Here is an 11,564-nt window from a genome sequence, read left to right on the forward strand (position 1 = left end):
TGCGTAAATGCCGACGCAAAGCATTTTTATTTTTACGTTTACTTCTTTCTGTAAGATGTATTACATATCATATTGCAATAACTGTCAAATTTTGTTAATGTGACTGCGTTAGTGTGTCTGAATCTTAAAATAGGCAATATTGATTTTGATAAGTTAAAATCGCTCAAAAAGACCATAGAAAAACGACCAGGGCACGTCGTTACGCAAAGTGACAGTATTTTAATTAACAGGTCAGCATCACACAATGGACTTTCATCAGGTTAATCCCCCGATGAGGGGGGCCTTTATTCATAAAACTGACACTCTGCCTTCCTGGGCATCCCATGCATTTTTCATTTATTTATTATTATTGTTATTCTAACACAAAAGAGTGTTAAATCTCGACAGCTTTAATCAATCATTTCTTCAACTTGTGAAATACGTAAAAAGTGACAAATAAATTTCTTCCCGTTATACTATCTGTGCATCTTTTAAATCCTCACCTGCGGGGGGAAAGGGTGAAGGAGCGTAGTTAGTTCCGGCAGAACTACACCTACAGATTAAATGCTACGTAGCATTTCTTGCTTCACATTTCGGGGTTTTATTTTGAAGGCCTGAGCGGATGTGGAGGATACTGTAGCCGACTTTAACATTGCAATCAGTTTGCGACTCTCGGCCTGTAAACTGTGGATGAAAACAGGAAGGACAGCGAGTGGTGGTTATTAGTAGTTCCGTTGGCCAGATTTGTGCATATCCACCAGTGTAACTTCTCCTTACCTGGTGTACGGCGGCGGTTAAATCAAACAACTACTGAGTGTGCAGATGGCAGCTGTGAGCAGCATGAGCAAAATGTATGGGCTCTGTTTCCGCGCTGTCCGTCAGACAGCAGGACTGAAGGCATATCGACTGCTTCAGCGCAGAGGCTTCAGGGTAACTGTAAGTGAAAACTCTCATGCACTGTTTGGATTGAGCAATGAATAAATTATGGGAGGCTGGACTGGAGATAACGCTGTCATTAAGAGCCCGGGATACAGCAAGGCTCACGAAAGAGTATCGTCCAACTCAATCAAGTAGAAATACTGTTAAAAATAAACTGAATCTTTTAATAAGTTTTGGGGTTAGGTCTTGTTTGCACAAAGATTCTGGTTAGCTACGGAGCCGCTAACTTGGCTAACAACCTTGCTGAAATGCTATACCGATTCTCCAGTGTATCCGTGAAAAGTCAGACTAACTCTCACATAATTAGTGAATACATGTTTGACATTTACTAAACAACTTGAGTTGCAATAAATACTAATTTTAATTTTTGTTGTTTTGTCTCTCACACCGGACTAGTTATCCAGCCGGCTAAGGACTTAGCTAGCCTCTTTTCCATTGGTCGAACCAAGGGGCGTGAAGGAGGAAATCCGATGTCCTCGAATGCATCATTTTTTCAAAACAACTTTATTTAATTGCTGGTGCTGCTGTATGTCCTTCACTGCTATTTTATTTCCTTCGATCGCTCCAGCACTTAAATCTGGATGTAACTCTTTAAAAAGAATCTAATGTGGAGTTTCTAAAATCTGTATGGGAAAGAGATTTGTGAATTGTTGTTACAGCGGAACAATAGAACTACACTGGAAGGAGTACATACTTAATCACTTCCTCATTTATAAGAACCCAGACTTACGAAATTAATTCGTTCCCAAGGGTCTTTCGCAAGTCGAAAATTTGCATTTTGCCGTAACGCGGGCAGAAATATTGCCGTTAAGTGCCTTCATAACTTGAATTTTTTGTTGTCTTCATTTTTCTGAAATTAAGCTTTCTAAAATCTCTAAAGGTTCAACCAGTGTTATTATAGTTAACTAAAACAAAACTAAAAACTTAAACTAGATGTTTAAAAAGTTACCTAAAATAAAAACTAGCCTTTGGAAAAATAAAATACCGGTAAAAACTAAGAATCAGTCACCAAACTTAATTTATAATTCAATTTTATGCATTTCATTAATGCAGTTCAAAGTCCTGGTGGACAATCCTGTGGGGGGGAAAGAGCAAAATGAAATGAAGCAACACAAATATAAAACAATACATATATACACAATAGAAATTCAGGTAAGTTGTTTGTGCACAGGTCTCTTAAGGACCTACCACAGCATTTCAGTCAGGTTAAAGGTTGTGACTTTACTGGGCCATTGGAACACCTTGAATTTCTTATTTTTCTGCTGTAGATTTGCTGCTTATTATCCAGTTGCATGACCCAGTGGTTGTCAGAGAGATGGCTTCACATTTGACTCTAGAATACTTTGGGATATAGAAGAGTTCACGATTGTGTGGCTGCAAAACAAGTTCAAATCGTCACCCCTCCACCACATGCTTGACAGTTTGTATGAGTTGTGTGACCTGATATGCTGTGTGTGCTTTTCCTAGGGCCTTTCTTTGCCACAGCCACAATGAGATTGTTAATAAATAATGCTTGTATTCAATCCTTTCAGGTTCTTCAGCTGCAGCAGACCTTTGACTCTTCGCTGGAAAAGCCCCAGTTTCCAGGAGCCTCGGCCGAGTTTGTGGATCAGCTCGAGTTCATCCAGCCCAATGTCATCTCTGGGATCCCAGTGTACCGAGTGATGGACAGGCAGGGAAATATCATCAACCCCTCTCAAGACCCTCAGGTACAATCAGCCTGCCTGTGCTCCTGGTTCCCAAATGTGCCCCTAAGACCCCTGCAGTCTGTTGAGCCAATGTTAATTTGTCGATTATGTGTTTCTCTCCTACGCAGCTCTCCAAAGAGACAGTTTTGAACTTTTATCAGAAGATGACGATGCTGAACACAATGGACCGCATTCTTTATGAGTCTCAAAGACAGGTATGTTTCCTCCTGCATTTCCTGGCTCAACCTGATTATTTAAAACACAACATCAGCAGTTTTTGAACTTAAAAATAGGTGTTTCAAAGGGTATTTTCTTTATCCATCCGTCTATCTCCACTTATCTGCTGTCTTAGGGCGAGAGGCAGGGTACACCCTGGACAGGTCGCCAGTCTGCTGCAGGGCTTTTTTTTATGTTAATTATAATTAAAAATTAAAAATGAATGCATAAAAATTAGATAGGGGTTCTCGAGGACACAGGTCCATCTCATAGGGAAGTTGGGCGCTGACTAGGGAGTGTTTTTGACTAAAAGGCCAACTGTTGCTGATTACTGAAAGAAATCCAGTGAGAGCTCTTGAGTGATCCTGTAACACAAGTAGATATTCACTAAACCATTAGTTTTATTCCATCCAAATCTTTAGTCATTTTGGCTCGAGCTGAACTAAACAGCAAGTGAGTTTTAGTTTTTATGAAGGGAGGACACCAAATAGCTGTAAAAGAAAGAGGTGCACTTGATTTATAACAGCAAAACACAACGATTTCAGGTAAAATTAATGCAAAAAGTAATTATTTTTTCCCAGTTGTTTTATTTTCGTAATTGCTTAAAAAAAAAAATCATACTTGAGATTACAGTCTGATTAACAGTCCAACCCTGTCCGTTACAGGGTCGGATCTCCTTCTACATGACTAACTATGGTGAGGAGGGGACACACATCGGCAGTGCTGCTGCTCTGGATCCAAACGATCTGGTTTTTGGGCAATACAGAGAAGCTGGTAAGAATGAAATGTGGTTTCGTTTGGGCTTTTCCCCCAACTAATATAGTTCTATTTTTTGGGTCCATTGTTCATATGAACATTTTAATTGTAATCAAAACAGTTGACCACTTCAGTGTTCATTTCTACATCTCCTTTTGTTGTTGCTGTTATCACAAATGTCTTCCAGACAACATTTGAAACTGAACAAATTACTTTGCAGTATGGTCAAATGATTACTACAGAAAAAAACTTGTTTATATGAGAATTTAACAAGAATATTTATTGCTTACAAACTGAGTTCATCAGGTTTCCAAAAATTAGTAAAGTTTAGTAAAATTAATAAAATCCAGTGAGTCAAAAACTATTTGCCTCAGTGCCACACAGTATAACCAGCTGTAGGCTAACTGGCATCAGCAGTGCTCCCTCTCATAGTTTAAGGTTTTACCAAAGTAATAAGACTCTTGCCTACCTTATAAAAAGATCATTCCAAGCATGTTAGATAGTTTAGCGAAAGGGATGTGGTGCACAATAATCACATTCCTCCTGTGCTCTTCTGACTATTCTATCAGTGAGAGAATAACAATCATCACTTCAGTATGAGGAATAATAATCATAGCATCAATATAAGGATTCAGACGTGAGCAAATTCTGAGGGGAAGATTGCTGAAATTATCAGAATGGACACATTTGAATGTAAAACACAAATATGTTTTACATTTAAAAAAAACTGACCACAACAAAAAAAGGGTTCCCAAGTCTCCAGTCCTTATTTTAATATCCCCACTGTTTGCTCCTTCAGTCGGTCTGGTTCTCTTGTCTTGTGAGAAATCGTGCGACACATCTTCTATTACAGGAGTGCTGATGTACCGAGGCTTTCCTCTGGATCACTTCATGGCTCAGTGTTACGCCAATGCTGATGACCTCGGAAAGGGCCGGCAGATGCCCGTCCACTATGGCTCCAAAGATCTGAACTTTGTCACCATCTCATCTCCTCTGGCCACACAGATTCCTCAGGGTGAGCTCCACGCCTGTGTATTTACCTCTGCTGCCTGAAGCAGGATAGACAAACACACAGCTGTAAATATGTCTGTGGCTCTGTGTCTCTTTCAGCGGCTGGAGCTGCGTATGCAGTCAAGAGAGAGAACACAAACCGTGCCGTCATTTGCTATTTTGGAGAAGGAGCAGCTAGCGAAGGGGATGCACACGCCGGCTTCAACTTCTCTGCCACCCTTGAGTGCCCACTGATATTTTTTTGCCGCAACAATGGCTACGCCATCTCTACCCCTACAAACGAACAGTACAGAGGTGATGGCATCGGTAAGGCTGAATGTGATTTTTCTGCCACTTTTCTGCTGCTGTCTGATTGATGTTCCAGCTGCTCTTATCTACACACCTCTGGTTCTTTTTCTTTAACAGCTGCTCGTGGTCCTGGTTATGGCATGTTGTCCATTCGTGTTGATGGTAATGATGTGTTTGCTGTGTACAACGCTACAAAGGAAGCGAGGCGCAGGGCTGTGGCTGAGAACCAGCCATTCCTCATTGAGGCAATGACCTACAGGTTTGTTAATGTTTGAGTGATTTTGTCTGCGTTTGAAAGGACATGTGGAACAGTTTTTAGGCTGACAGTTCATCACTAACATTTTCTTCATCCTTTATAAATGTTTCATTTTACTACTGAAATTTAACACTTGAATGGACGGCATCGAATAAATAAGTAAATGCACTCAACAGAATTTGGTTAGGTACACCTTGCCTAGTAATGGGTTGGAGATTTTGTTCCATATTGACATGATGGCATCATGCAGTTTCTGCAGATTTGTCTGCTGCACCTCCATGATTTGAATTTTCTTTTTCACCACATGCCAACGGTGCGCTGTTGGACTGAGATCTGGTGATTGTGGAGGGATGTTTGAGTACAGTGAACTCATTGTCATGTTTAAAAAAAACTGTTTGAGGTTATTTGACCTTTGCGACATAACAAATGATCCTGCTGGAAGCAATAAAATTCAATCCTCAGTTAATACTAAGTGAAAATTTCCCCCACACCACGAAAACACCATCACCAGCCTGAAACGTTCACATAAAGCACGATGGATGGAGGTTTCCATGTTCATCTCAAATTCCGATACTCCCATCTGGAAAATAAATGTTTCCTGTTCTTGGCTCCCAGTGTAGTCTTTGGTGCTGAAGCTCATCTACTTCAGTTTGAACAGGTTCATGTGTTCTGGCCATTTTCCTCATACCTCGGGAATCAACAAGATGTTTTGTTCGGAGAGCTGGCACTCACTTTTGGCGGACAGACCAACAACAGCACGAGCCAGAATGGCCCACAGACATACTTAACAGACCAGTTTGTACGCTGCCTTCATCTAATATAGCTGGACAGGCAGCAAACCTCTGCTGGACTACAAAACCAACTTTAACCTTGTAGACTGACAGCCGAGTCAGAAGTTTGAAGCCAGAATCTAACAAAAATGTGATTATGTAGTTAAAATAGTCAATTTTCTTTGTGCAAACTAAAGCCAGCTGCTAATGAGGACTGAACTGTGCAGTTCATCAAGTAAATATGGCACTTTACAAAAGCCAGGTGGCTTTCTTTTAGCTGGGATCATTTTTTAATTTCGCTGTTGTTTTAAGATTATCGATATGCACCTTTACCAGAATGCAAGGGTTTTACCCCCTAAGCCATAAAAGGCTCATTAGATATTGGCAGTAAAGTGAAAATATATTTGATCATCTAAATATTATTAAAGGTTTATAGTTAGAAACGCTTAATATTTTATGTTGCTATAATGAAAATTGTGATTTGGTGTAGAATTTTAAAAGTACATTTTTGGGTTGTAATTGAAGAGTGCTGTACACCACAGATGTACTCATCCTGAAACAGCGACAGTATGAAAAGTCATGTTAAGAAAAATGTATTTTGTTGATTCTTCAGAATTGGCCACCACAGCACCAGCGATGACAGCTCGGCGTACCGTTCAGTGGATGAAGTGAACTATTGGGACAAACAGGACCATCCCATTTCCAGGCTGAGACATTACATGACAGCCCGCGGATGGTGGAGTGAAGATGACGAGAGGAGCTGGCGAAAACAATCGCGCAAGACGGTGATGGAGGCGTTTGAGAGGGCTGAAAGGCGGCTCAAACCCAATCCTGAACTGTTGTTCACAGACGTGTACCAGGAGATGATACCCAGCCTGAACAAGCAGAGAGAGTCCCTGTGGAGACATGTGCAGCAGTACAAAGAGCACTACCCACTAGACTTGTATGAAAAATAACTTTTTTGCTACGGGGCAAAACAAGTTGAAGTTTGGTTGATAAATAGACTGTTGCACAGTTTTAGCTGTATTCATAAAAGGTAGTTTTGATACTTGTCATTTCTTTCTGCATGACAGCGGGGAGAAAGATTGTGGTTGCAAAACAAAACTCCAAGTTCTTCATGTGTCTGGGTTTGGTGCCTTAAGTTAATAAGATTTACTATTGGTAGTAAAGCTTCTCAAATTTAAATTCACACCTTTATTTCACATTAATTCCAGGTTCTGTAATGTTCTGCAAGTACACTAGAATCACCTGCTGCAGTGTGAATGCATTACTCACAATATAAATACAACAGCGGGCAAAAAAAATGGAACTTGACTTTGTGTTTCTTCTCTTCTTACACTCCTGTTCAGTGACGTCTAACAGGTTTCATTGTGTGTCACGTATTTCAAAGAACTATTAAAATGCTTCTTAGTATACACACTCAAATTTTAGATGTGATGGTATGCTGTGGTGATGTTACACACTGTTCGAAATCCCAGAACTGTACACTTACCTAGCTCGTGATTGGTGTTTCGTGGAAAATAAACTGAGGAACATTCATTCTTGTTTTTATTTCATTTCAGTTGTATGGCCGGTTTGTGAGTCATCAAAAACAAGTCTGTTTCACCTGCATGTGATTTAATGCCTGAACGGGCAATCAAATGCCTTTCCATGATGACACCCAGTCTGGTAACAAAATCAAGCTGCTTTACGGCAACTTAATTTTGTTCACAATACATTTCTTTTTTTGCTGGCAAGATGGTCTATAGAAAATCAACTCTGCAAAACCATGAATAGTACATTAGTGGAGAAACAAATCTTTAATATGCAAGTGCAGTCACTATTTGCCATCTTCATAACCAGTCCCGTTCAACAAGCCAACAGGGAGCTGTTAATCCCCTTCCACAACTTTTTTAACTCCTGTGGGGACCTCTGGTGAACCAGAATAAGGTTTTTATATGCACAGAGATCCTCACGATCTTCTGCTCTGATATCAAATGTCTGAAATCCTGAGTGTGCCTCAGGAGAAATCCCTAAAGCCATGAAACACATCCCAACATAGGCATCATCAATGGGGAAGAAAGGAATGATGTGTAAAAGTGAATAGAGGGATTCCAGCAAAGCTCCAGAGATAAGATAGCCACCTCCACCAGCATAAGGAGGGTATGGGCCATCGTAGAAGCTCATAGGGATGTAGTATTTGCTATTTGAGTCCCTGAGGGGACTTCCAGCACTTATAACATGACCAGCATACAAACTAGATACTTTAGAAGCCTCGAGAGACTCGATGTACCTGACCAGTGCTGGGGTGTTGACAAATACATCATCATCCCCACTAAAGACAAAGGAGACATGAGGACAGCTTTTCAATGTCCAGTCGAGCAACATGTTCATTTTGAGCGTCAGGTTTAGAAATGTTTCATGGAAGTCCCACTGCAGGATATCCCCATAGAGTTTTGCTTCAAATGACAGCAGTGGGGTCAGGTCAGGATCTTGTGGTGGGGAGCTCCCCAGAAGGAACACCATACGCACTTCGAGTCCATTTGGATACGTCATCTCTCGGCCCCACGTCTCTCGCACTGCCTGCCTCCGCTCAAAGTTTCTGGGAGATGACTTGATGGCAAAAAGCAACAAGGTGTGGCTCTCCGTCTTCCTTTTACTGAAAGCACATTTGTTGGGCTGATCAATCAGAATTGGGGCAGTCCTGCAGTTCATCCCCTCCAGAAAATCCCAAAATTGGACAGGGTAGGAGCTGAAGTCATGCACGTTGATTTGCAGAAACTCTTGATTTGTCAGCCTGCAGTTAGACCAGTTAGAGTTTTGATTGAATGGGTTTCCTCCCTTGTCCAGATTCATCAGGGCTGAGTACAGTAAACGGTTCCAGTAAGCTCTGCTTTTAGGAATGGTCTGTCTGAAGCCAGCTGAAACATTGTGTAAATGAACATGCCTGGTAATGCCCTTCTGTTGGGGAAATTGTGTTCTTACACTCCGTAAACTGTGGGTGGTCTCCACCTGGACAGTCATGTAGAAAACGATTAAAATTAAAGAGAAGAAAAGAACCATAACGCTGAATGTCTGAATACGCGTAATTGACTTGAGGTAAGTAAGCAAAGCTGCGACTTGTGCCATTCTAGATATGAGTCATCTTTCATGGGGACTGGAAAATATGCTGTATTCCAGGTTACACCAACTCAGTAGGTTACAAACGGGAAGTACCTGTCAACAGGGGGCAAAAAAAGCAATATTACATCAGAAACTAAAAAGGGCCCAACCTCAAAAGAAATGCATTCACTCTTTAAAAATAGAAATGTATATAGGGCAGCTTATTTGAATTTTTTAAAAGGCAGATTTTGAAGAAAACACAAAAATGTTAAGCTAGAAATAGAGTAGAAGACTATGATGGAGTTTTGGTCTAATCTTGATAACATATTTTAAATGCTGAGGTGACACAACAGGATCGTTAGCCTCAGTGACATAATTACTAATTATACTTCTGTCAGCAAATTATTACCTATTAAAGATCACAGCATCATGATGTAGTTTTACTAAGTTAAAAATTTGTTACTTATACAGCACAGATTCACAAAAACAGTCACCTCCATGTTTGTTTGTTTTTCCATAGGCCTAACTTCAAAAAGTATGATAGGCTAGAGGCTGGGGCCATAAGATCATTAGTAATCTAATGCAGTTTCTGTAATACAATGAACTCTTAATGCTGAATAAAACACTTCAATGTAAGCAGATTATCCCAAATTATGCATTCGTGAATAAATTGGAATTTACATTTCCCAGCTGGAATTTGAATTTGAATGTGACCGCCCCCCGTCTCGGATTTGCGAGACGGGGGGCGACCCCGAGTTAACCCGAGTTAATGATTCAAGTAGCGACAGTGAACGTGGACAATAGAAAAGCTGTAAACGTTTAATGTGTACTGCCACCGTTGTGGATTTATGACTGCACTGAACAGCCTGGCCATCGCTGTTTTAAAGCGCAAAAATCAAGTATTGTGTTGTGTTGCCAGTGATGCTTGAATGGCTCTTCCTCGCTAATCATGCGCGCGAGAGTGACGTCCCTCCCGAGTTCCGATTAATCCAACGCGGAAGTTGAATTTGCAAACATTTCGTGGGATTTTTTTCAAACAAGGAAGAGTGAAAAGCGGCTTAAGGCAGAACATTATATAACACATCTGTTTCCCCTGAATCAATCTATAAATACAAATACACACACATTTATTTATTTATTTTATTAAAGTACTTATTTAGTTCTACTTCCTAATCGACTTACCAGTGTTCAACACAGTTGGATAACCAATTAAACGGCAGTTAAATTAAGAACACCTCTCCAATCCACGTATAATATCAGTGCAAGTGTGTACTGTTAAAACATATTTCTAAGGATATCCAACTGACAAAGTAGCTTGTAGCCGAATCTGCTAAAAAATGCACCTGCGAACATGTTTGCTCGCCGGTTTTTAATTAGAGGCGAGCAGAGATATAAAGGAGAAACCTAACAATTAAAAATGCCTTAAAGGACTTCCTCTCTTTTTCTTTCACGCGAGAGCCTTTGTTTCGTAAGCACAAGACTAACTTTGTACGTTTGACATTTTTAATTTTAATTTATGCATGATTTGGTTCAATTGTTATATAACTGCGCAAACTTTACACCTAAGCGGAAGACAACCCCTTAAAAACAAAAAAAAGTGAAACCAATGATAAATGAGTTGCGGAAAATACTTACTGATCGGATTACTGTAAAGCAAGAGGAAAAAATCTAATTAGTTTCCAAGTGTCCTCAGGTACCGCAAACAGATCCGCAGGAGCGCAAAACCTGATCATTTAGCTTTGCAATCCTGTTTCTGTTCAGCAGGCGAGGGAGAAATCCCACTTAATGCAGGTGCAGGACTGTATGAGATCAAGTGTTCCCTTCCCACATGTTGAAACCACGCCCACGAGACAGGTTTGTTCAAACGTTTGACCGGAAACATCACAAATAATTTAAGACCAATTGTTCACTGACAAAATCATCTGGATACATGAGCACATTGTTCAGATCACTAGAGCTCTTTTTTTCTTTAATATATTGCATCTCTGCAGGCGTTAAAAACTGTTTGTTTGTTTTTGTTGTTGTTTTGTTTTTCCTTTTCAGCCTGAGCCTAAGACAGAAAAACACAACTCAAACATTAAGAAAAAAAAAAATACACTCTTACACTCCTACACGGATGGAAACCATGCAAATGCTCACAGAGTTGAAGGACATCCATCACCTTCTTTTATGGAAATTTTGTTAAACTTGCTGTTAATGGATATGAAAACAATTAGCAAATTAATTACTTGTGTTTATAAAAGCATGCTTTATAAATCTTCATCAAATCAAGTCCAAATCCTGAGAAATTTGCATCATAAGTCAGAGGGGGTATATATTCAATGGAAAAACCTCAGACAGACACTCTTGGCCTCTGCAGCTGAGATCAAGCACTATTTAATTAGAGGCGCTCTCCTTTGTCAAAACAGTACACATATGCATTCAAAATCACCAAAGCAAATTTGAGCCTTTATCAATATTGGCATTTTGGTTTTGGTTGGTATTGGTATTGCAGCACAATTGTGAATAACTGAACTATTTCTGGGCCAATACCTGATTCATAATAATACACAACTTACATACTGTGTGAAGCCTGCACTC

The 11,564-nt window shown here is 40.1% G+C and overlaps 2 protein-coding genes across 2 annotated transcripts; one reads left to right on the forward strand and one right to left on the reverse strand.

The window, feature by feature from the left end:
• The first annotated feature begins 501 nt into the window (after window positions 1-501).
• On the forward strand, window positions 502-7,442 carry bckdha (branched chain keto acid dehydrogenase E1 subunit alpha). Its single transcript, XM_005735890.1, has 8 exons — window positions 502-915; window positions 2,451-2,627; window positions 2,735-2,821; window positions 3,488-3,596; window positions 4,432-4,593; window positions 4,689-4,895; window positions 4,995-5,136; window positions 6,517-7,442. The coding sequence occupies exons 1-8, from the start codon at window positions 802-804 to the stop codon at window positions 6,857-6,859; spliced, it is 1,341 nt and encodes a 446-aa protein (XP_005735947.1). The 5' UTR covers window positions 502-801; the 3' UTR covers window positions 6,860-7,442.
• Window positions 7,443-7,565: 123 nt separating this feature from the next.
• b3gnt2l (UDP-GlcNAc:betaGal beta-1,3-N-acetylglucosaminyltransferase 2, like) lies at window positions 7,566-10,826 on the reverse strand. The gene is made up of 2 exons (XM_005735891.1): window positions 10,620-10,826; window positions 7,566-9,098 (listed from the first exon to the last, which is right to left on the reverse strand). Exon 2 carries the CDS (start codon window positions 9,009-9,011, stop codon window positions 7,752-7,754), a length of 1,260 nt encoding a protein of 419 aa, XP_005735948.1. The 5' UTR covers window positions 9,012-9,098; window positions 10,620-10,826; the 3' UTR covers window positions 7,566-7,751.
• Between the last annotated feature and the right edge of the window lie 738 nt (window positions 10,827-11,564).

The sequence above is a fragment of the Pundamilia nyererei genome, unplaced genomic scaffold, assembly GCF_000239375.1.
Source record: "Pundamilia nyererei isolate P.nyererei 1_Seehausen unplaced genomic scaffold, PunNye1.0 scaffold00066, whole genome shotgun sequence".
NCBI lineage: Eukaryota > Metazoa > Chordata > Actinopteri > Cichliformes > Cichlidae > Pundamilia > Pundamilia nyererei.

Coding starts and splice junctions, on each gene's coding strand:
- bckdha (XM_005735890.1), top strand. CDS start 802: ATGGCAGCTGTGAGCAGCATGAGCAAAATGTATGGGCTCTGTTTCCGC. Junction 2,628..2,734: donor ACCCCTCTCAAGACCCTCAG/GTACAATCAGCC, acceptor TCTCCTACGCAG/CTCTCCAAAGAGACAGTTTT. Junction 4,594..4,688: donor GGCCACACAGATTCCTCAGG/GTGAGCTCCACG, acceptor TGTCTCTTTCAG/CGGCTGGAGCTGCGTATGCA.
- b3gnt2l (XM_005735891.1), bottom strand. CDS start 9,011: ATGGCACAAGTCGCAGCTTTGCTTACTTACCTCAAGTCAATTACGCGT.